This window comes from Calliphora vicina, chromosome 3, assembly GCF_958450345.1.
Source record: "Calliphora vicina chromosome 3, idCalVici1.1, whole genome shotgun sequence".
NCBI classification, from domain to species: Eukaryota; Metazoa; Arthropoda; class Insecta; order Diptera; family Calliphoridae; genus Calliphora; species Calliphora vicina.
The window spans coordinates 24,163,682-24,187,272 of NC_088782.1; the positions used below are offsets into that span (position 1 = coordinate 24,163,682).

The following is a 23,591-nucleotide window of genomic DNA, read 5'->3' on the forward strand; positions in this document are numbered from 1 at the left end:
TTCCATGATCCATTGAATCGGAGATTTTATCATTATTTTTATAGAGACAGCAGATACCTAATAAATATCGTATTTGTAGATCGCCCACCAGAGAAGAACCAGCCGAGGTAAACAAGAGTAGTTCTGCTAGAACTGAGGTCGGGATTGGATAACTCGATTGATGGTCAACAATTTCCCATTTATTAAACTTCCCAGCCAACTCCACTTCCTAACTATTTCTGTTTTTAATATTTAATAAATAAAGTGTTTTACAGTCGGTTGGACTCTACAACACTTTTACTTTTATTATTATTATTTTTTGTTTTGTAGAGGGTTCGTGACCATTGATTATTACAAAATAAAATTATATAATATGTATTTTACAGCTAAGAATTCAATGTAAGCATTACCACATTTTATAGTGAAAGGTTTATAGATTTTGTTAATAAATAAAACTAAATATTTGTTTAATAGGGAAATTTGTTAAATAAATTGTTTTATTTCCGGAATTCCTTTAAACAACCAGTAAATAATAAAAAAAAACTTTTTATTTTCATTTAAGGTTCAACCTCTCTTCGATTCCTATCAACGTGAGGTTGAGATAAATCTGTGGGAACCCATCAATCGTTATTGGGCTGAATGCTATGAAGCATGTAAATTTGCTTCGAAAAAACGCAGTACATTCCAAACCGAGAACAGAACACAATTTCAAGTAAGTAGGAAGACAACACAAGCTAATTGTCTAACATTGAAAATAATTTGTTTGTTTGTTTTTCTTTTTTGGCAGAAAAAAATTGTTATACCTTGGAAGGTGCGTCAAGTTGAAGAAACTACACGTTTGAATGCAGCTGCATTGCAGCATAAACGTAAATGCAGTCACATAAAGAAGAAATGGAAATGTGCCAAGCGATTCCTGTACGGGCCTCGCGGTCCCTGGTTTACGGGGTAAGTGAACAGAAATTTATAGCATTTATTTTTTGGAAATTAATGAAAATTTAAAAAAAAAAAATATTTTTAATTACTGCTACTGCTGCTACATCATGACAAGCCTTTAATAAAGACATAGTAAATAGTAGGAACACATAAAACAATGCAAAAAGGTGTTAAAATTGTAATCACTAGTTTGTTGTAAAAAGCGGAAAAGATTTAATTTCAGTTGGTTTTGTTAATTTTAACAAAATAATTTTGTAGGTTTTGTTAAAAGACACTTTGGTATTGCATGTTTTTTAATGTCTTTTAATTGTTGAGACTATTTTTTCAAAATCATACCTTTGCTTTACATAATCGTAAGCGAAAGTGCACACCACAGTTTTGTTGTACTTTATGAATACATAATAATATAATAAGAAATAAATGAAATAAACACTAATTACAATTACATACATCATACATAAATTAATAAATTAATTAATTTACACGTAGCTGGGCTATGCAACGGTGTGTTGAAAGTTTTATGGCCATTAAATACAAAATTTCTTGCCACTCATGTCTTCGAAGTCCTTGTGAAATATTAATGACTATCGATTTTATTTATAAATTGTTTTTCTTCTTTTTAATGTGACATGTTAAATTTATGTGAAAAGTGTTTGGTGGTGTATCTGTTCATAATTTTGGTTATGGCTTTCGTGTAATTTACAAATATCACTGGCTTAGCATGCAAAGGCTCTAAGTCCACATTTTTTAGAAATTAAGATTTTAATGCATTAATGTACAAAATGAAAAACAAATTGCAGTTATCTCGTTTTTGTTGTTGTTTTATAGTGATGAGGAAAAGTGCTTAGTCTAATTTATCACAAGTTTTTGATTGTTTTTTGTTTCTCCTCTAAAATTTTAAAATATCGACTTAGAGTCTTTGCATGTTAAGCCAGCGATATTTTTAATCAATTCATTTTAAGTTTCATAATGCAACTTTAAATGCTTACTAGCTGTAAGCTTTAAAATAGATAAGAGATGTTGGTTTGAAGATGGAAAATTTATTTAACTATAAAGTTTTGACACAATTTTTTATATGGATTTGAGCCAGCTCTCTTCTTTCTTGTACATGAGTTTAATAGAGGATTCATATGGATATTAGGCTTTGGTATCGATTCTGCTGGTTGGCCGGGCTTCACGTACGATGTCTAACGCTTCAGGTTATCGTAGTGGATCAATTTTTCACCGCAAGTAAAGATTCGGTGAAAAAGTGATTTTCTTTTATAGCGTTCAAACATCATTTTGCACATTTAAAATCGTTCATGGTCGGCTTCAATTCGTATGGTACCCAATTTCTCTGCTTTTGGGTGAATTCGGCTGCACGCAAACGTTGAAATTGCTGCTTGAGTAGCTCCCAATAATTGTTTAAGCTCTTGTTGAGTTTGACAACAATCTTCATGTAGTAAAGCCTCCAATTCTTGGTCTTCAAACATTTTTGACAGGCCTTAGCGATCTTTGCCTTTCGTGTCAAAATCTCGTCTTCTGAACCGCTCAAACCATCTCTCGCACGTTGAGACTCATTTCCCATACGCTTTGGTGAACAATCGGTGGGCTTTAGCGGCACTTTTTTCAAATTAAAAAAGTAAAGCAAAACTTCCCGTATATACAATTCGTTGGTACAAAATTTAATAAGTCAAATTTTTATTGAGAACAGTGATTACCACTATCATGGGCCAAGAAAAACGGCGGGGATGTTAATCCGTCGAAAACCGAATTGAAACTACCACGGTTTCGGGGATGCCAAATACCTTGGCGCGATTCTAGACTCTAAGCTCTCTTGGAAACGTAGTGCTGATAGTTGAATTATTTCTATTGAATTATTCTTTGGGTAGAAATGGAATCTCAAAGCTTATATTGTGCACTGGATGTACACAGTTTTCTAAGACCAATTCTGATCTATTTACATAGACTCAGTCTGAAGACAATGTTAAACATATCTTGCCTTGATATCTACATCAAATGTGTCTCGGTTGTAGATTGAATTTAAATAACGACAAGAGATGCCTTGGCAACAGACACTGTCGTCTGCGATGCAGCAATCTCAGTTTATATTAATGGTTTAACAACGGAAATTAATTAATGAACGACATAAAAAAGTTCTTAATACGTTTATATTGTATTTGAATTCAGGATCATGTCCAACTAGCTCAAATTTGTATACCCACACCACCATAGTGGGGAGGGTATTATGCGTTTGTGCAGATGTTTGTAACGCCCACAAATATTGGTCTAACACCCACCATTAAACGATGTCCGTCCGTCCGTCTGGTGGGCTGGCCGGCTGGCTGGCTGTCCATGTAAACCTTGTGCGCAGAGTACAGGTCGCAATTTTGAAGATATTTCGATAAAATTTGGTACATATTACTTATTCGGCCCAAGGACAAAGCCTATTGAAACTGGCTGAAATCGGTCTATTATTTCACCTAGCCCCCATACAAATGTCCCGTCGAAATTGGACTTTATTGGTCATAAATGTTTAATTTATCTATGTATCTAAACAAATTTCGCTCCAAATAAGTTTTATATATGCAAAATTCATGTCACCAAATTGTGTTACGATCGGTCCATAATTAGTCATAGCTCCCATATAGACCCACTTCCGAAAATCACTTTAACGTGCATAAATCGCTTAATAATGTTGGTATACACACAAAATTCAACATAGTTAACTTTAATATAGACATAAATCACACGACCTAATTTTATGGTGATCGGTCCATAATTGGTCATAGCTCCCATTTCCCATAGCTCCCACTTCCGAAAATCACTCACGAATATAAATTATTGATATTTTAAAAGAAAAATATTTTTACTCATTTACTTGGTGTAGGGTATTATATGTTCGGGCTTGACCGACCATACTTTCTTACTTGTTTAAAGCATAGCTCCGAAACGGAAACTAAAGGGCTTGCTAGTCAATTGTTATATATATTGTTCGGGAGTTAATCTGATCAGAATATTTTTGTTGAAAATTTAATAATGGACTTTGTTTTCGAATGTTTTTAACATTATCAATACTTGAATTGTTAACTTTAACGTTATTTTTTGTTTTTCTTTAACAATAAAATATTAAAAAACCTTTGATATCGGTTCATTCTTCATTCATTCTTTAGTTTTTTAAAAAAATTTAAATTATTCGAATAATTCGATTAATTTTAAACGTGTGGTCGAATTATTTGAACAAGTTAAAATCTCTTATTCGAATTATTCGTTTTATTCAAATAAAATACAGCTTTTAAAAAGTATGCCTACAAATAAATCACTTTTGATCTAACCAAAAATGACTTTAATTCTTTAAATTAGTTATAACAATTAATTATTCAACTTAATTAAATTTAATTCATTTATTAAGCCTTAAATTACTTTTATAAAAAATATATTGTGCAACCAAAACCACTTTAAATAACCTTCACCAAACATAAAGTACAACTAGGTCCGGATTTCGAACATAAGAGTAGATAAGTGAGTCTTTGACTTGACACTTACGCATTTGGCTGGAGACTGTTGCAAATTTTAAATATTTGTTGTTTTACTTCAAGGTGCGTTACTTCTAAACTTACACAGCTTGTAGGTCTACAATTTAATATAAAAAGAGAAAAAAAATCTATAAAATAAATAAATATTTTAATATGTTACCAAATTGCTTATTAGCAGAGTTTAAATGATGTAAAAAAAAACTACTTGCAACAAGGTTGTTTAGGCAAGAACGAGAAGAGAGAAGGAAAATTAGTAAAATATATGAAAATTTAAATTGTAGCAATTCAAGTGAATTGGTAAAAGAAACAGTTTTAAAGTGGTTTTACATTTAACTAAACCAACACAACATAAGGTTTAACTAAACCCCAACTGATCAAAATTTGTTACATTGCAATAACAACCAACAAAACTACATACTTTGAAGCTGAAAAATAAATTTATTATCACGTTTTTATGGCTGTCGCAGTGCATAACCGCACAAATGTACAAAGTGTGCTTCAAATTAGTCATACTTTTAGCTTCTAACTGAGACAACAAACACAAGTATTTACTTAAAATAAACGTATACAAAATCATAACGAATATTCGAATATTTAAAACCCATACAATTTTTAAAATAAAAAAAAATCTATTAAAATTAATAATAATCGATTTAGACGATTTCAATGCAATGAACGCTACAAAAAAAAAAGTTGTCTTAAAAGGAAAAAACTATTTAAATCAATTACAAATGAATTATCATGCGCAGACATAATATTTATATGGTATTTTATTTCAATGACTTTGATACATAAATTATGCAGCAAATATTGAAAATATTGAATTCTATAAAAGCTTAAAATTTCTGTAAGTTTGTAAATACCGGCTTTATGGAGATAATAAGCTTAATCTTTGATCACTTGTTTCTCAAACAAGATCAATATTTTGTCATCCATAACTGATTATTTTATATCAAATATGAAATAACTTTGTCAATACTGTATTGTTTTGGAGAAAAATAGCTTAATATGTGATCACTTTCCCACCAAAAATCAATCACCCCTATCGCGAATCAATATTTTATATGAAATATGTTCCCTTTTCCCATTTTTCGTTCATCAGCTTTGTTCACGTGAAAAATATTCCATATTGTGAAATTTTTAGATGGAATTTTGTAAACAATAAACAGCTGTTACGAGAGAAATGCATATTTCATGAGAACATAACCCAGCAGTTCTAGGAGACAGTCCCGAACTAGTGATTTTACCCATCATTTAGGGTGGGAACTAGTTACTTCAATAGCTACGTGACTAGTTATTTTATTGACCCTTTTTGATTACAATGATACTGTCTAATAGCTGGTAAAAAGTAGTCAACGCATTGGATTCACATACTGGTTAAATAGCGTACGGGTGCTAATTGAATTCAAATAGCTAATTGAATTCAAATAGCGAGTTGTCCTTCGACAACTCTCCAATAGATTACTTCTGGTGGGTAAAATAAATACTAAAGTGCATTACAAAATACACTAAAGTGACTATTGACTTCCCGCTATGTTACATGTGATATTAGTATACTTAAGCGAATATAAAAATAAACTGTATGAGAATTATATCAACACAATTTGTATAAAACCAGTTTGTACGAATTACTCACAAAACATTCACTCTAGATTACTTAGAGACACTTAAGTGACAATTGTCTTTACGCTAGATTAGCTTTGATGTATAAAATAACCAATTGTCTTCTCTCTGCTCTACAAAGAGCACATACATGCCAAATGACCCAAAATATATAAATTGGAGACATAAAGGGATACAAAATTTAATATTTTTCAAACTAAAAATTATATGGCTTGTATATATGTCTCCTTTTTCCTTGTAATAGTGTGTACTACAACTGTAATTCAATAGCTTGACTATAATTCAAGGCTTGAATTACACTTGCTTTCAACTTGAATTCCAGTAAAAATGCTTATTGGGTATAATCTTATAAAAACTCAAAACCTTTGTTACTGGCTTCTTACAGAAAATAATTTTCTCATCAGTACCGGATTCTGGTATATGAAAAATCCAGAAAGAAAGCATAATCTTTGATCACTGCTAAACTTTTGAGACCAAGAACGAATGAAGCCAATTTCGGGTACTCTCTTCCAAAGTGAAGCGTATCCCAGAGTAACCGATCTGCATAGATCGAAACAAATATTAGTCGGACGGGGGATGGTCAGGACTATGAGGCGGTTGAGGCTAAACTTCCCAACCACATCATTCTAAATAGTTTTTTAACAGGTATTGCAAAATATGGCCAAGCGTTGTCATGATGGAATATTACGGTTTCATACCTGGCCGCATATTCTGGTCGTTTTTCGGCCAATGTTCGCTTCAAACGAATCAATTGCTTTCGGTAATGGTATGACCAGATTTCAGCCGCTCATAATAGATGGGACCCTTTTGCTCCCACCAACTACAGAGAATTACCTTAGCGATAAGGATATTTGATGTCGATTCGGCTGGTTGGCTGGGCTTCATGTACGATCACTTACGCTTCGGGTTACCGTAATGGATCAATTTTTCATCGCAAGTAATGATTAGGTGCAAAAATGATTTTCTTTTATAGCGTTCAAGCATCATTTCGGCTTCAATTCGTATGATACCCAAATTCACAGATCACAGATGCGCATCAAATGCAGCGCAGTGATGCATTTCCGAAAAGGTCCCTTGTTTGGCTGGCCTGGGCGATATTTGTCACGTAAATTTATCAAATATTGTACAAATTTATTAAACATATATTTTAATATTGGCATATTACTCAGTATTTATAAATTTATCCACGTTTTCCAGAAATCCTACCATTAAAGATTTTATATTTGCTTCCGATACCTTTTTGGACGAGGTGGTCCACTTACGCTTAAAATCGGACATGTCCTAGACTTGCGATCTGCAACTTTCTGAACTTTATACGACTTCAAACCAGCAAGAGCTTTGTCTCTGTGCATAAAAGAATCAGAGCATTTAATTTTACCAGCTACTTTCCTGCTCTTCGAAAGAGTTGTTTGACTTCTTTTGCCTTAGCAATATCTGTTAGACCTTTTTTCTTCCTGATCCAGTTTTTCCTTCAATGTTCAAGACTTCCTTATACTGTTTAATGGCTTTTGAAACAGTGTGACGATGAATCTTCAGATCTTTTGGTATTTTTTGTAAGTCTACACGCAGAGAAAAAATATAATTGTCCATTTTTACTGTAACCATTTAAATAGTGGTACAAGTTTTTTAACAATATTATAGTCACAGTAACTATTTACAAGATTGTCGTAATATGTTTAATTTACGATTCACATGATTGTGTCAACCATATATATGGTTAACCATGGACAACTATATTTTTTTTCTGCGTGTATATTGGATTTTTTTGAAAAGTTTTAAATATTTCTTCACGTACTCTTTTTCGGTGACCATTTAGACCGAAATAACAGTTGAAAATTAATGATTTAGAAGACATAATATCTCACATATTTTTAAAAGCTAACGTGAAGAAAAAAATAATAATTTGTTGGACCAATGATAAGTTTTGGCTGGAATAGAGTGTATAAGTTTTTTCTGATTCACTCTTTAATCTGTGATTTTCATACTAAATATGAATATTCGTATAACTTTGTAAATAAATTGAAAAACACATTTAATTTTTTTTTTCATTGCATTCATTTTACATTTAAAAACTCCCTCGATTTTTTATTTTTTTTACATATTTTGTTTTATGAACATAATAAAATATTACATATTTACATTATTATTTTTATAATTATTAAAAATTAAACAACTTTATCGCGGTCAAACAGCCTTAAAAATAACTATAAGAGAAAAAAATAATTATTATTTATTTATTTGAGGAGGAAAAATCGTTTTATACAAAATATATGTATAAAACAAAACAAAAATAATTAAAAAGAAAATTATAAAACAAAAAGTGGATTTATGATGATGAACATTGAAAAAAAAGAAAAAAAGGAATTCGTTATAAATACGAACAAGAAATAATATATTTAAAATGTATAATTGTATGTGTAATTATCCTTAAGAGGGTGATGACTAAATTACAACAAACACTGACAGACACACACACACATGGGCAAACTCAGGAACTCACTCCTACTACTGCAAGGATTAAGCAAATGTCCTTAATGCAAGCAGAGTAAGATAGTGAAATAGAGAGAGAGAGAGTGTGTGTGGGTAAGTGAGTGAGTGATTGATTGATTGAGTGATAACAAATTTAACGGTTTATCGTAAGCATTTTATCCAGAGTTTTAAAAAGTCGTCAACGTTTTATTTGTTGCATGTGAGTGAGAGTTGTTATGGTTGTAGTTGGTTGGTTGGGTAGTGCTAGTAGTTGGTTGGTGGTGGATTTCATAGTTGCCTCAACTTTTTTAAATGACTTAGTGATAGGCGGGATAACCCAAATGAGCAGGATAAGCCAAAGGAGCAGCTACTTTAGCCAAAGCGGGATAAGCGGGCAATAGAGGTTTAGCAATGAGTGGAGCAGCATGTAACAGAGGAGCAGGAGCTAAAATTTTAGCAACGGGTGCTACTTTAACGGCAACAGGCTCACGGTGTACAACAGCATTGAAGCCATGGATGGGATCGGCAGTGTATTCGACCAAACGTCTGGTGCCATCGGGTTCAATCAAAGAGTAAGCACCTTGAACGGTATCACCATTACGGGTTTCTTGTTGGCTCTTTACATCACCAGTAGAGTGATCCTAGTGGGGGTTTTCGAAAAGTTGTATTAGTTTTACAGTTGTTGCAATATGTTCGCTTCGAACCTTCAGTTCAAAAGGCTTGAAGCGATCAGTACAAAATATGTGAAATCATTAATAGATTTTCTTGTTTTAGATCTTTGACAAATCCAACTATCGTATCAAGTTGGTTTAGGTTTTGATGTTGAAATCGAGTACAAAAGTACTCAACTCCCATTATAGGAATTTGCACAATTGTTATTACTTACATGGACATCGTAGCTGAAACTGTATTGAGGATTAGGATCGTATGGTTCTGGAGCGGCGACCTTGGCTACCACAGTTTTAGCAAGAGTAGGATAAATGGGAGCAGCAAGTTTAGGCAATAGTGCTGGTCCATGAAGGGCAGGAGCCAGAAGGGGTCCATGTAAGCCATGAGCTAGAAGTGGTCCATGTAAACCAGGATATGCTGGAGCTGGAATCACAACCGCTGAAGCAACAGCCAACAAAGCACTAAGTATTACAAGCTATTAAATCAAAAAAAAAAAACACCAATTATTATTATTATCCTTGCAACATTTTCGTTTAAGGCTTTAATTTAATAATTCTCACACTTGCCTTTTGAACCATGTTGATATTGTTTTTTAATTTAAATATTTCTTCAATATTTTCTAGTTTAAGAATTTGTTCTATTACGTTCTTTTTACGCTGCTGTTAAAGCTAAACCTTTGCGCTTTTAATCCGTTTAAGTGCAAAATGTTTTGTGTGATTCTATATTGTGTCAACAATTCCTTATATACCAAAAAATTTATTCACAAACTTTAAAACTCAAAATACGAAAATTATTTTCCAAGTTGAATTTTGAGATTTGTTTTTTTTTTCTACGCTTTTTTCTCTAAAACTATAACCGCCCGCTTGTCACAAAAGTGGTAAAAATATTTATGCAAAATTCAAAACACAACAGCAACAACAAACAAATAATATTGAAAATGTACTGCAACAATACGGGGCACCTATAACCAAAAACAAAACAAACAAAAAAACAACAACCTAAACAACAGTATCAGCAACAACAAAAAAAATAGTTTAAACATTTTTAATAGACGTACAACAAACACACTTTTTCTTAGTAATCGTAATTTAAATCGTCGTCGCCCATAGCAGCCACCAACAACATCAATAGATAGTTGCAGCAACATGTTCTCACTGCAAGTAGGCCTACAAGCAGCAATGTTAACTACAATTAGGAGCAGCATTGTGTTGCTACTTCTAGCTATTGAGACACTACATTTAGCGAACAACACAAAAATCATTGGCACGAGTACAGTAGGTTTTCTAGATCGTATTTGAGGTGTAAAATTATGCTAACTATGTTGAGATATTAGAACACTTTTTGTTTTTTTGGAGCAGATTTGAAATGGTAAATTTAAGTTTTTAGAGAAACATTTTCAAAGCCCTTCAGATCAATTGCTCCAATATAGTTTTCGGTAGAAAATTTTTCGATGGGAAGAGTTTTCTATAGAAAACTGTTCGATGGGAAGAGTTTTCTATAGAAAACTGTTCGATGGGAAGAGTTTTCTATAGAAAACTGTTCGATGGGAAGAGTTTTCTATAGAAAACTGTTCGATGGGAAGAGTTTTCTATAGAAAACTGTTCGATGGGAAGAGTTTTCTATAGAAAACTGTTCGATGGGAAGAGTTTTCTATAGAAAACTGTTCGATGGGAAGAGTTTTCTATAGAAAACTGTTCGATGGGAAGAGTTTTCTATAGAAAACTGTTCGATGGGAAGAGTTTTCTATAGAAAACTGTTCGATGGGAAGAGTTTTCTATAGAAAACTGTTCGATGGGAAGAGTTTTCTATAGAAAACTGTTCGATGGGAAGAGTTTTCTATAGAAAACTGTTCGATGGGAAGAGTTTTCTATAGAAAACTGTTCGATGGGAAGAGTTTTCTATAGAAAACTGTTCGATGGGAAGAGTTTTCTATAGAAAACTGTTCGATGGGAAGAGTTTTCTATAGAAAACTGTTCGATGGGAAGAGTTTTCTATAGAAAACTGTTCGATGGGAAGAGTTTTCTATAGAAAACTGTTCGATGGGAAGAGTTTTCTATAGAAAACTGTTCGATGGGAAGAGTTTTCTATAGAAAACTGTTCGATGGGAAGAGTTTTCTATAGAAAACTGTTCGATGGGAAGAGTTTTCTATAGAAAACTGTTCGATGGGAAGAGTTTTCTATAGAAAACTGTTCGATGGGAAGAGTTTTCTATAGAAAACTGTTCGATGGGAAGAGTTTTCTATAGAAAACTGTTCGATGGGAAGAGTTTTCTATAGAAAACTGTTCGATGGGAAGAGTTTTCTATAGAAAACTGTTCGATGGGAAGAGTTTTCTATAGAAAACTGTTCGATGGGAAGAGTTTTCTATAGAAAACTGTTCGATGGGAAGAGTTTTCTATAGAAAACTGTTCGATGGGAAGAGTTTTCTATAGAAAACTGTTCGATGGGAAGAGTTTTCTATAGAAAACTGTTCGATGGGAAGAGTTTTCTATAGAAAACTGTTCGATGGGAAGAGTTTTCTATAGAAAACTGTTCGATGGGAAGAGTTTTCTATAGAAAACTGTTCGATGGGAAGAGTTTTCTATAGAAAACTGTTCGATGGGAAGAGTTTTCTATAGAAAACTGTTCGATGGGAAGAGTTTTCTATAGAAAATTATTCGATTGGATGAGTTTTCTATAGAAAATTATTCGATTGGAAGAGTTTTCTATAGAAAATTATTCGATTGGAAGAGTTTTCTTTAGAAAATTATTCGATGGGAAGAGTTTTCTTTAGAAAATTATTCGATGGGAAGAGTTTTCTTTAGAAAATTATTCGATGGGAAGAGTTTTCTTTAGAAAATTATTCGATGGGAAGAGTTTTCTTTAGAAAATTATTCGATGGGAAGAGTTTTCTATAGAAAATTATTCGATGTGAAGAGTTTTCTATAGAAAATTATTCGATGTGAAGAGTTTTCTATAGAAAATTATTCGATGTGAAGAGTTTTCTATAGAAAATTATTCGATGTGAAGAGTTTTCTATAGAAAATTATTCGATGTGAAGAGTTTTCTATAGAAAATTATTCGATGTGAAGAGTTTTCTATAGAAAATTATTCGATGTGAAGAGTTTTCTATAGAAAATTATTCGATGTGAAGAGTTTTCTATAGAAAATTATTCGATGTGAAGAGTTTTCTATAGAAAATTATTCGATGTGAAGAGTTTTCTATAGAAAATTATTCGATGTGAAGAGTTTTCTATAGAAAATTATTCGATGTGAAGAGTTTTCTATAGAAAATTATTCGATGTGAAGAGTTTTCTATAGAAAATTATTCGATGTGAAGAGTTTTCTATAGAAAATTATTCGATGTGAAGAGTTTTCTATAGAAAATTATTCGATGTGAAGAGTTTTCTATAGAAAATTATTCGATGTGAAGAGTTTTCTATAGAAAATTATTCGATGTGAAGAGTTTTCTATAGAAAATTATTCGATGTGAAGAGTTTTCTATAGAAAATTATTCGATGTGAAGAGTTTTCTATAGAAAATTATTCGATGTGAAGAGTTTTCTATAGAAAATTATTCGATGTGAAGAGTTTTCTATAGAAAATTATTCGATGTGAAGAGTTTTCTATAGAAAATTATTCGATGTGAAGAGTTTTCTATAGAAAATTATTCGATGGGAAGAGTTTTCTTTAGAAAATTATTCGATGGGAAGAGTTTTCTTTAGAAAATTATTCGATGGGAAGAGTTTTCTTTAGAAAATTATTCGATGGGAAGAGTTTTCTTTAGAAAATTATTCGATGGGAAGAGTTTTCTTTAGAAAATTATTCGATGGGAAGAGTTTTCTTTAGAAAATTATTCGATGGGAAGAGTTTTCTTTAGAAAATTATTCGATGGGAAGAGTTTTCTTTAGAAAATTATTCGATGGGAAGAGTTTTCTTTAGAAAATTATTCGATGGGAAGAGTTTTCTTTAGAAAATTATTCGATGGGAAGAGTTTTCTTTAGAAAATTATTCGATGGGAAGAGTTTTCTTTAGAAAATTATTCGATGGGAAGAGTTTTCTATAGAAAATTATTCGATGGGAAGAGTTTTCTATAGAAAATTATTCGATGTAGAGTTTTCGATGAGAAATGTTTTTTATGGACAATTTGTCAATGGGAAGAGTTTTCTACAGAAAATCATTCGATGGGAACAGTTTTCTGTAAAACAATAGTCAATGGGAAGAGACTAATCATTCGATGGGAGGAGTTTTCTCTATAAAATCCTTCGATGGGAAGTTTTATCTATTAAAAATCATTCGATGAGAAGAGTTTTCTATAGAAATTCATTCGATAGAAAATTTGTCGATGAGAAAAGTTTTTTATGGACAATTTATCTATGAGAAGAGTTATCTAGGGACAATTTGTTAATGGGAAGAGTTTTCTACAGGAAATCATTCGAAAGAGACTAATCTTTCGATGGGAAAAGTTTTCTACAGAAAATGATTCGATGTGAAGAGTTTTCTATAGAAATGGCATGAGCATTTTAAATATTTTGTTCCTAATTTTGTATTGATATATTTATGAATTTTGCTCCTCAAATCTTCAAATGTAAACCACTGTTTTTTTAGGTGTCTCCCCTAGACACAAAAAAATGCGTTTAAGATTAATTTTCATTGAAAATAGATTTTGATTAAAAAAAACAACAATAACAACAACTATGTATAACATAAAACAAAATCTTTAAAAGAAAAATTCAAATAAATACAATTAAAACTGCAAACACTCTTTACACATGCGCATGCCCCTCCGAAACCCTCATCCGAATACCCAGTTAATACTAAGTACTACATTCATTCTCCCCATTCCAAGAGTTATGGCAAAGAATGCATTTACTTAAAATATAATTATATCATTCATGTCAGGCTTGTAAGAATATATGAAACACACATCCCAGTAGTTTTAATGTCTGATCACTTCCATATTTTGGGAAATTGGATATGTATGTGCTCTTAGAAGTGCAGTGAGGAAGCAATTGGTTACTTTATACATCACAGGTAATCTAGCGAGAATTCAATTGGTACTTTAGTGCCTCTAAGTAGTCTAGAGTGGAGTCAATTTAAACGTTTATTTTGTAATGTCTGTTGTTAGATCTATGGTCATTTTAAAAGTCTAATTATATTTATATTTAAGGACTAGCTTTTTTACCCACCACTAATATTATGTAATCTATGTCAATTGACCCCTGCTTAGGACACGCACATGTTAAGATTTATGTAACTAGTGGTCACCCTAAATCAGGCGCGGATCCTGAAGAACTATTTAGGGGTGAAATATATTAAAATTTATTTTACATTTTTTTCGGGGGGAGAATTACCTTTTTTCACGCCCCTGGATCCGCGCCTGCTCTAAATGATAGATAAAATTACTAGTTCGGGACAGTCACCCAGAACTGCTGGGTGATGTTGCACAGACGCAAACACACACAGAGACGCATAACTGATACACTCACATGGTGCGTTTCAGAGTTATCAACGCCCATGCGTCGGCTATTAACACCAAAAACTTTTTGATGCTGCATATATTTAGTTTGTTGTCATTTATTGTTGTTGTTCTTGGTGTTGTTGGTTATTTTGTTGCCGAATTTAAGGTGGTGCAGCAAGCACCACCATTCATTATTCAAACAACAATCTTGAATGTGCTTAAAGCACCTTGCCAACTGAATACAACAACCACATTGTCGTCGTCGCCGTCTAATACGACAAATCGTAAAAGAAAAACAAAATGAATGTGAAAAAAGTTAAATTGATTTTTTTGTTAACAAAACTAGTCCATTTTTTTTTTTTGGCCGAACAATTTATTTAATCGAGTTTTAGTTGTTGTTTTCTGTGTCGTTTGTTGTAAGTACTCGTATGTATATTTGCCAATGAGTAAGAATTAGATTTGATGTTAAAATAAAAAAAAGGCCAAGATTTGTTTTTGTTCAGTTGGAAAAGAGGTGGTTCGCATGTAGAACCACACAAATAAAACCACAGTTCAAATAATTAAGCCTATGTAATCCGTCATGGACACGGTCTCAAAGAGTGTACACGTTCGTACATATGTGAGTATGTTGCTTTCCATGCAGACCTTGTTTTCCCAGTTCTAAATACATTTACTTTACGAGGGTTGTTTTAAGTGAATTTCATATATTGCTGGGGTCTTCAAATCTATCAATTTCGAAATATTTCAAAACTTAATCCGAAAAGCAATACAAATTGAAATTCAGTTCATATTAATTAATATTGAGACAAAACAAATTGAAAATGAGAAATCCTAATTAATAAAAAACATTTTTAAAAAAAAAAACCTTTTATTTAAATACTCTAAAACAAAGAAAATAATCTTTCATTTCAATCAGACTATTGCAATTTATATGATATAATAGGAAAATATCGCGACAAGCTTTTATATCATATTTAGTTTGATAAAGTATATTTTCTTCTTTTTATTTCAAATTTAAATTCAAACTTTCGAGCGTATTTTAAAACATTTTTTTTTCAAAATTTTGAAATTCGAAATTGGAAAATGAAAAAAATTGCCCTCAAATAAAACTAAAAAGATTCCTCGTGATTCAGAGATTATTATAACAGCTTTAAAACATGTTCGAACATAAGTTCGAATTGTCTAACTTAGAATTTTCAAATTTTATTTCGAAAGATGAGAAATCCAATTAATATTGAGAATAAAAGAAATTATAATTCAGAAAAACAAGTTAGTATTGAGAAAAAACATATGGAAATTCAGAAATCCAAATTAATATTGAGAAAATACAAATTGAAATTCAGATTAGCAAATTAATAGATCATTTTTGTCAAAATTGCTAAATTATTATCTCAATCAAATTGAATTGAACTTTATTAAATATATATTGGGTTTATGACTTAAAAATTACTTAATATAGATTCTGAGCCGAAAGAACAGCTCATCTTTGAACAGTCAAGCGTATCTAGAGTTGTCAAACCGGTTTTCGAATTATTCGAAAAACCGTTTTTTTTCGAATTTTCTGTTTTTTTTAAACCGGTTTTTACAAAAGGATGGTTTTCGAGTTATTCGACAAACCGGTTTTTTTGTCTCGAATTATTCGACAAAATCGAATATTTTTTAAAATTTATTTTGAGATTTTATGCGATTATTTTTAACAATTTTAATACAAGTAAGAGAACTATATTCGGCCGTGCCGAATCTTATATACCCTTCACCAAATTATACTTAAAAATAGCTTTTTAATTTTTTTAAAAAAAGTTTTTTCAAATTTTTTTTTTTTAATTTTTTATTTTCAAAAAATATTTTTTGGGGAAAAATAATTTATAACAAAAAAATTAAAAAAATATTTTTTCTGAATTTGACCCATTGTCTATTGTTTATTATGGTCTTATATACGTAGTTGCACAGGTCTTTGAAATATCTATCATTAGATATCCATATTGTCTATATTAATGATTTAGTAATCAAGATATGGGTAATACAAAATCGAGGTTGTCCTGGGTTATTCCTTATATCTCAGCCATTTGTGACCGATTTTCTCGAAATAGCAACCGAGCCGGAAGAATTCCCGATATATTGATTTATGAATCACGTATGTAAGTTATTTGGGGGTCACCGAAAGTTGATTTCAACATACAGGCGGACAGACGGACATGGCAATATCGACTTCGCTATCTATAACGATCCAGAATATATATACTTTGTGGGTTCGCAAATGAAAAATGTAGAAATTACAAGCCACTCAATTCTTAAATTGACAAAAAGGCTAAAAACCGGTTATTCGAAACGGTTTTTGGATCGTTGTCATGATGAAATATTACCGTTTCATGTCTGGGCGTTTTAAGGCCAATGTTCGCTTCAAACGAATCAGTTGCGTTCGGTACAGGTTCCCTGTGATGGTCTGGCCAGATTTCAGCGGCTGGTTGGCCGGGCTTCTCATACGATCTCTTCTTACGCTTCGGGTTATGGTAATTTTTCATCGCAAGTAATGATTCGGTTCAAAAATTATTTTCTTTTATAGCGTTCAATCATTTCGGACATGCAAAATCGTCTTTCGAGGTCTCTCGGCTTCAATTCTGCAGATTGCCAACGTTTTGAGTTTTACAACAATCTTCATGGAACGATTATTTTCTTCCGTGTCCGAAGGAACACATTCAACATAATCTTTGGTGAGCTATCGGTGTGAATTATCTGCACTTTTTTTTAACAGTTTTTAAAATTTTTCGAACATAGCATCGAATTTTCGAATTTGATTTCGAAAGATGAGATATTTAATTGGATATTGAGAATAAATGAAATTATAATTCAGAAAAGCAAGCTACAAAATCATATTGAAATTCAGAATGGTAAATTAATAGTTCATTTTCGAAAATTTTTAAAGCTGTTAAAATAATATTTTCATCTTGAGGAATCTGAAAAAATACTTTTAGTTTATTTGAGGCCAATTTTTTACATTTTTAAATTTCGAACTTCAAAATTGTATCCAAAAAAAACGTTAATTCGCAATGGACTTGGATTGAAACTAATCATTACCTATTTTCCAATTGTAACCACATTTTTTGCCACAACCTCGCATATAGCTGCTGCATGTTTTTATTGCTGAATTCAACAGACAAAAAAAAGAAATACTTTTTGAAAAGTAACAAAATGTCTTGAGAACCACAAACATTAAAACGCATGATAGTTTTTAAAGTGAATGACTAGGTGTGGTTCAAACGGTTTTTATTCATGTCCCCCTCTCGTGATACCTCCACCTTCCCCCCTGTCCATGTCTTTAATAGAGTCTGCTCTCCATTCAACTGTGTTTCCAACCGCTTGATTAAAGTGATCGTGTGATCAAACACACGCAACTTGTGCACAGCACATGCCGCTTTAATTCACGCAAGTTTTGCTTAATTTTTTGTTTGGTTTCCAAGAGTTTTTTTTTTCTGGCTGACTAGCTGGGCTGTTAAGAAAATTGAATGGATTTTGTTCGTTTGTTCTGGTTTTTTTCATTTTTTTGGCTTTACTTATATTTAATTTTATTTTATTAGTTAGATGATAGTTAAAGTCATTGTATTATCTATCATTTGATTGTTCAAAGTTTATCACTGATTGCTTACATAATAACACCGAGATAAGCTGGGCCATTGTTGACTGAAACACACTTAAGAAATTAAAGAGCAACGAAACGAGCGAATACTTTTGAGGTTTGACAGGAATGTCAAATGCAATTTATAAAAAAATAAAAATTGTTAACCATTAAAATTCTATAGATTAATAAAATAAAATAAATTAGAGGCAAATTATCAAGATAAAAGCAAATCGATAATTATTTATTATTGAGGGAAATGTATGGATATTGTTTAAATATTTTTGTTACTACTATATAATTGACGCGAGTCAAATTATTTATTTGTATGTAATTTTTCAAATTGTGTTGGCTAAACTAATATGGGATTGGCATAAGGAGCCTTGGAAAAAGTAATGAAAGACATGCTAATTAAGACGTGATATTTTTTTAGGAAATTCAAATACTTCTAAAAATTTATTGAAGTTCCAGAAAAATTTGGAAAAAAAAAATTTTTTCAAGTCTCACTTTTCCGAGTTTGATAATATTTGGTATAAATATTGGGTGTATGACTTAAAAATTCACATTGTTAGCTTCTAATTTGAAATATTTTTACAATATAAATTTATTCAAAGTATTGGCCATTGTTAGCTATGACCTTTTCCCATCTTTTTGGCAACATATGGATTCCGAGCCAAAAGAACTGCTCATCTTTTGAGGCCAAGAACGAATCAAGCCATCTGATACTCTGTTCCAAAATGAAGAGTATCAAAGAGAGATAGCGTTCTGCAACGATCGAAACAAATAGTATTCGGAAGGGGCAAGGTCTTAACAAATAGTAGTCGGACGGGCGAAGGTCTGGACTATAAAGCGGGTGAGGCAAAACATCCGAACTAATTCATTCCAAGTAGTTTTTAACATTGCAACATGTGGCCGAGTGTTGTCATGATGGAATATTACGGTTTCATGTCAGGCCGTGCATATTTTGGGCGTTTTTCGTCCAATGCAAGGTTCAAACGAATCAGTTGTGTTCGGTACAGGTTCCCTGTGATGGGCTGGCCAGATTTCAGCAGCTCATAATAAATAGGACGCTTTTGCTCCCACCAAACACAGAGAAACATCTTAGCGCCAGAATATTTGGCTTTGGTGAAGCCCGACCAACCAGCCGAATCGACAGGCTGGTTGGTCGGGCTTCGCTTACGATCTCTAACTTTTCGGGTTATCGTAATGGATACATTTTTCATCTCAAGTAATGATTCGGTTCAAAAATTATTTTCTTTTATAGCGTTCAAACAACAATTCAGACATACAAAATCGTCATTGAAAGTTTCTCGGCTTCTATTCGTATGGCACCCAATTTCCCTGCTTTTTGATGAATTCTGCCGTTTTGCTGATTGAGTAGTTCCCAATGATTTTGCAAGCTCTTGTTTAGTTTGATAACAATTTTCATGAAGAAATGCCTCCAATTCTTGGTCATTAAACTTTTTAGGCTAGCCTGGGCGATCTTTGTCTTCCTTGTCAAAATCACCACTTCTGAACCTCACAAACTCTCTCTCTTTCGTTGAAGGCGATGGAACATTCACCATAATGCAATCGGTATGTTTCAGCGGGATTTTTTTTTTCAAATTAAACTTCCCACTCTTTGTTGGCACAAAATTCGACTTATTTGCTTCAAAATTTGTTAATTTTATAACAAAATTCTATTGGCGTCATATTCGAAAATTCGAACTTAATTTCGAAAAGTGATTTAAGTCTAGATTTTGAGTTTTTAAGCTTTTTGAAAAAGAATTTAGAATAAAAAACTAAATTCTTTTTCAAAGCTTTTTAATCATTAAATAACAGAATTTCGTATGAGTCGGTAAATTTTCTTTGAAAATTCTTAGTTTGGAGTTATGTTCGAAATTTCGAACTTAATTTAGAAAAGTGATTTAATCACAAAATATTATTATTTCTTATAAATATTTAAAGAAAATCCTTAGTTTAGATGATGTTCGAAAATTCGAACTTAATTTCGAAAAGTAATTTAAAACTAGAATTTAATTTTTAAAGCGTTTTAATCATAAAATATTATAGTTAACTAAAAAATTGTAAATTTTCTTTGAAATTTTTTTGTTTGGGGTCATGTTCGAAAATTCGAACTTAATTTCGAAAATCCGTTTTAAGCTAAAATATGGATTTTAAACCGTTTTAGTTATAAAATATTATATTTTTATATAAATTTGTAAAAAATTCATTTTGTAAAGATGTTCGAAAATTCCAACTTAATTTCGAAAATTGTTTTAAGCCAAAACTTTTATTTTTAAGACTTTTTATTATGAATCAACATATTTAAAATAAATTTTTACATTTTCCTAAAAAATCTTTTGTTTTAGCAAGTTCGAAATTTCGAACTTAATTTCGAAAAGTGCTTTAAAGCTAAAATTTTTATAAAATCTTAATTATTCATTGAATTGTGTGGATTTTAAAGCATTTTAGAATTAATTTGTTTACAAATAATAACTACCATTTCACTTGAATTATAATCTCCACTTCCTTTCCTAATCTTTTTGTCATTATTTGCATTTAAATTTCTAGTTTCTTTTAACTCTGCCTTGTCTATGATCTTAACATTTTATAGAGAAATAAATCATATTTCTATGCACAACAATTCCCAGCAAAATCAAATGGTTTTTGATACATTTTCGAAGCCAAAGAAAACCTTGTTGTTTACACATTTAAGTCATACACCCAATATTTTCTGATATAGAAGTTATATGAGTATCAAGTTTCAACAAATTTGGAAGGGGTAAGCTTCGATATCTTGTCGAAATTAGTTGTTTCCTGCCTATAACAAACTGTAACTTTGATGTTTTCTATGCGATTTTTTTTTTTTATTTTTTCACTTTTTTATAAGTTTTCGCTGTTTTGTTACAATTATCTTTATTATTGAATTTAAATATGTCCAAACTCTTAATGTTACAATATATTAAAAAGAAAAACAAGTTAGTAAAACAAATTTATGTGTGGGTTTTAGGACATTATCGTTACAATACTGTCCAAACAAACTCTTGTGTAAATCTTGTAATTTTCAAACTAAATTCCTTTTCAGTTCTTAGAAAAAATTCAACTACAATGTAATAGAATTTCATGTAATTTTGAATAACAAACCAACATTTTGATTTATACCCATTAATGGTAAAGAAAAAAATTCAATAAAAACCAACAGAAACATTTTTTTTTTTTCAACAGTCTTAAATCATTGTCATAGCGAAATAAATTTTGCATGCGTGCAAACATTTCGATATGATCAAACGATTTTCGTTTAATTTTTTTTTTATTATTTAACAAAAACAAATAAAAAAATATTAAATACAAACTAAACAACAAACTAATATTTAAATTAATAATGACATTTTCCTAAAGAAATGAAACTATATCATAGAATTACATATAACAATGATAAATTAAATTAAAAAGGTTTTAGAGATGGAGATAGTTGGGAAATCAATACGACTAGTTTTAGCAGTTTAGCTGCGTTTACTTAAAAGAAACGAGCAGGTACTGCTACAGGTCTGGGGGCTAGAACGGGTCTAGGGGCAACAATGGGAGCAGCAACTGGTACGGGACCACGTTGTACGATAGCATTGAAACCATTGATGGGATCAGCAGTGTAGAATACAGTACGTAGAGAACCGTCAGCATCTACAACGGAGTAGGAACCCTTAACCACATCACCATCTCTAACTTCTTGTTGGCTCTTGCTGTCACCGGTCAAAGCATCTTGTACGTTGTAGGCAAAGGCGTACTGGGGATGGGGATCGATTTCGGTGTTGATTGGTAAAGCGGCAGCAACGGGGGCAGCCAAAGGAGCACGCAATAGAGCACAATCGATGGCAGCAACGAGAGCCAAGCAAACAATAGTTACCTGTAAATGGAAGGAAAATAATATGGTTTTAATTTGTGTAATTTTGTAAAAATTCATATTCAACTTTAAACAAGTAAGAAAGCTATATTCGGCTGTGCCGAATCTTATAAACCCTTCACCAAATTATACTTCAAAATAAAAATTTTAAATATTTTTAGGTAAACAAAATTATTTCTTTTTTCCAAAGTTTTTTTTTTCTTTTTTTGTAAAAAAAAAATTCGAATGGTTTTTTTTAAATATTAAAATAAAATTTTTTAAATTTTAAAATAAATTTTTTTTTTTCAATTTTTTTTTTAATATTTAGCTAAAAAAAACTTTTGGTGAAAAAAAATTCGGGTTAAAAAATTTTTCGATTTTTACCCATTGTAGGTCCAACTTACTATGGTCCTATATACGTCGTTGCAAAGGTCTTTGAAATATCTATCATTAGATATCCATATTATGTATATTAATGACTTAGTAATCCAGATATACAGTGGTGGCCACGAATTTAAGACAAAAATTGTTTGCTAAATTCCACGTGATTCTCAATTATTTTTTCAAATATTTCCACACATATGTATGCATGAGGACTGTTTTAACACACAAGTTTGTTTTATTCGACTGTGTCAATTCATACATATTCACCACGAACACATAAAATTTTTCTACAGCTTGAACAAAAAAAATTTTTCACATTTATATCATTATATTTTTATTATTATAAAATATTCGGACCAAATTTCGTATTTTTAGTTCCATTAGTTTCGGTCATATCATGTTATTAACAGCGGATGTTCGCTGAGGTGGGTCAACGTATTTCCACATATCTTTGTCCAAATATGTTTTACCGATTTTTCCAAACATTTTTCAGAAACTAGAAACATTAATAATAAATTTCATACCCTTAGAGGTCCTTTTATTTTGGCTCTATCGCACTTAAAATTCAGTTGATGAAAAAAATTCAAGTATTTGTCTTAAATTGGTGGCCACCACTGTAGACCAAAAATAGGGCAAACATCGAGGTTGTCCTGGTATTTTCTTGAGCCGGAATATTGATGTATGAATCGTGTATGTAAGTTATTTGGGGCCTTCGGAAAGTTGATTTCAACAGACGGACAGACGGACATGGCTAAATCGACTCCGCTATCTATAAGGATCCAAAATATATTTTAAGTTTGAAGACCAAGAATTGGAGCCAGTAGTCCATGAAGATTCTAATAAAACTCAACAAGAGCTTGCAAAATCATTGAGAGCTAATCAAGCAGCAATTTCAAAACGTTAGCGAGCAGCAGTATTCATCCAAAAGCAGGGGAATTTGGTCCAAACCTTGAAAGACGCTTTTGTATATCCGAAATGAAATCATTTTTGCACCGAATCATTACTTGTGATGATAAATTAATCCATTACGATAACCTGAAGTGTAAGAGAGCATATATGAAGCACAACAAACCAGACGAATCGACACCAAAGCCAAATATCAATGGCAC

The 23,591-nt window shown here is 31.5% G+C and overlaps 2 protein-coding genes across 4 annotated transcripts in view; one reads left to right on the forward strand and one right to left on the reverse strand.

Annotated features, from left to right (window-relative positions):
• LOC135954338 (neurobeachin-like protein 1) overlaps positions 1 to 23,591 on the forward strand; it is a 167,093-nt gene that overhangs the window by 43,338 nt on the left and 100,164 nt on the right. For all 3 annotated transcript variants that reach the window (XM_065504478.1, XM_065504477.1, XM_065504476.1), the window contains 2 exons: positions 542 to 691; positions 767 to 924. In XM_065504478.1, coding sequence (XP_065360550.1) covers positions 542 to 691; positions 767 to 924 — 308 coding nt within the window. The remainder of the gene's footprint in view (positions 1 to 541; positions 692 to 766; positions 925 to 23,591) is intronic.
• The window catches only part of LOC135953723 (uncharacterized), a 28,014-nt gene continuing 12,504 nt past the window's right edge, over positions 8,082 to 23,591 (reverse strand). Inside the window, exons 4-6 of the mRNA XM_065503701.1 lie at positions 21,760 to 22,122; positions 9,406 to 9,663; positions 8,082 to 9,160 (exon numbers count right to left, since the gene is read on the reverse strand). Coding sequence (XP_065359773.1) covers positions 8,837 to 9,160; positions 9,406 to 9,663; positions 21,760 to 22,122 — 945 coding nt within the window. The 3' untranslated portion in view covers positions 8,082 to 8,836. The remainder of the gene's footprint in view (positions 9,161 to 9,405; positions 9,664 to 21,759; positions 22,123 to 23,591) is intronic.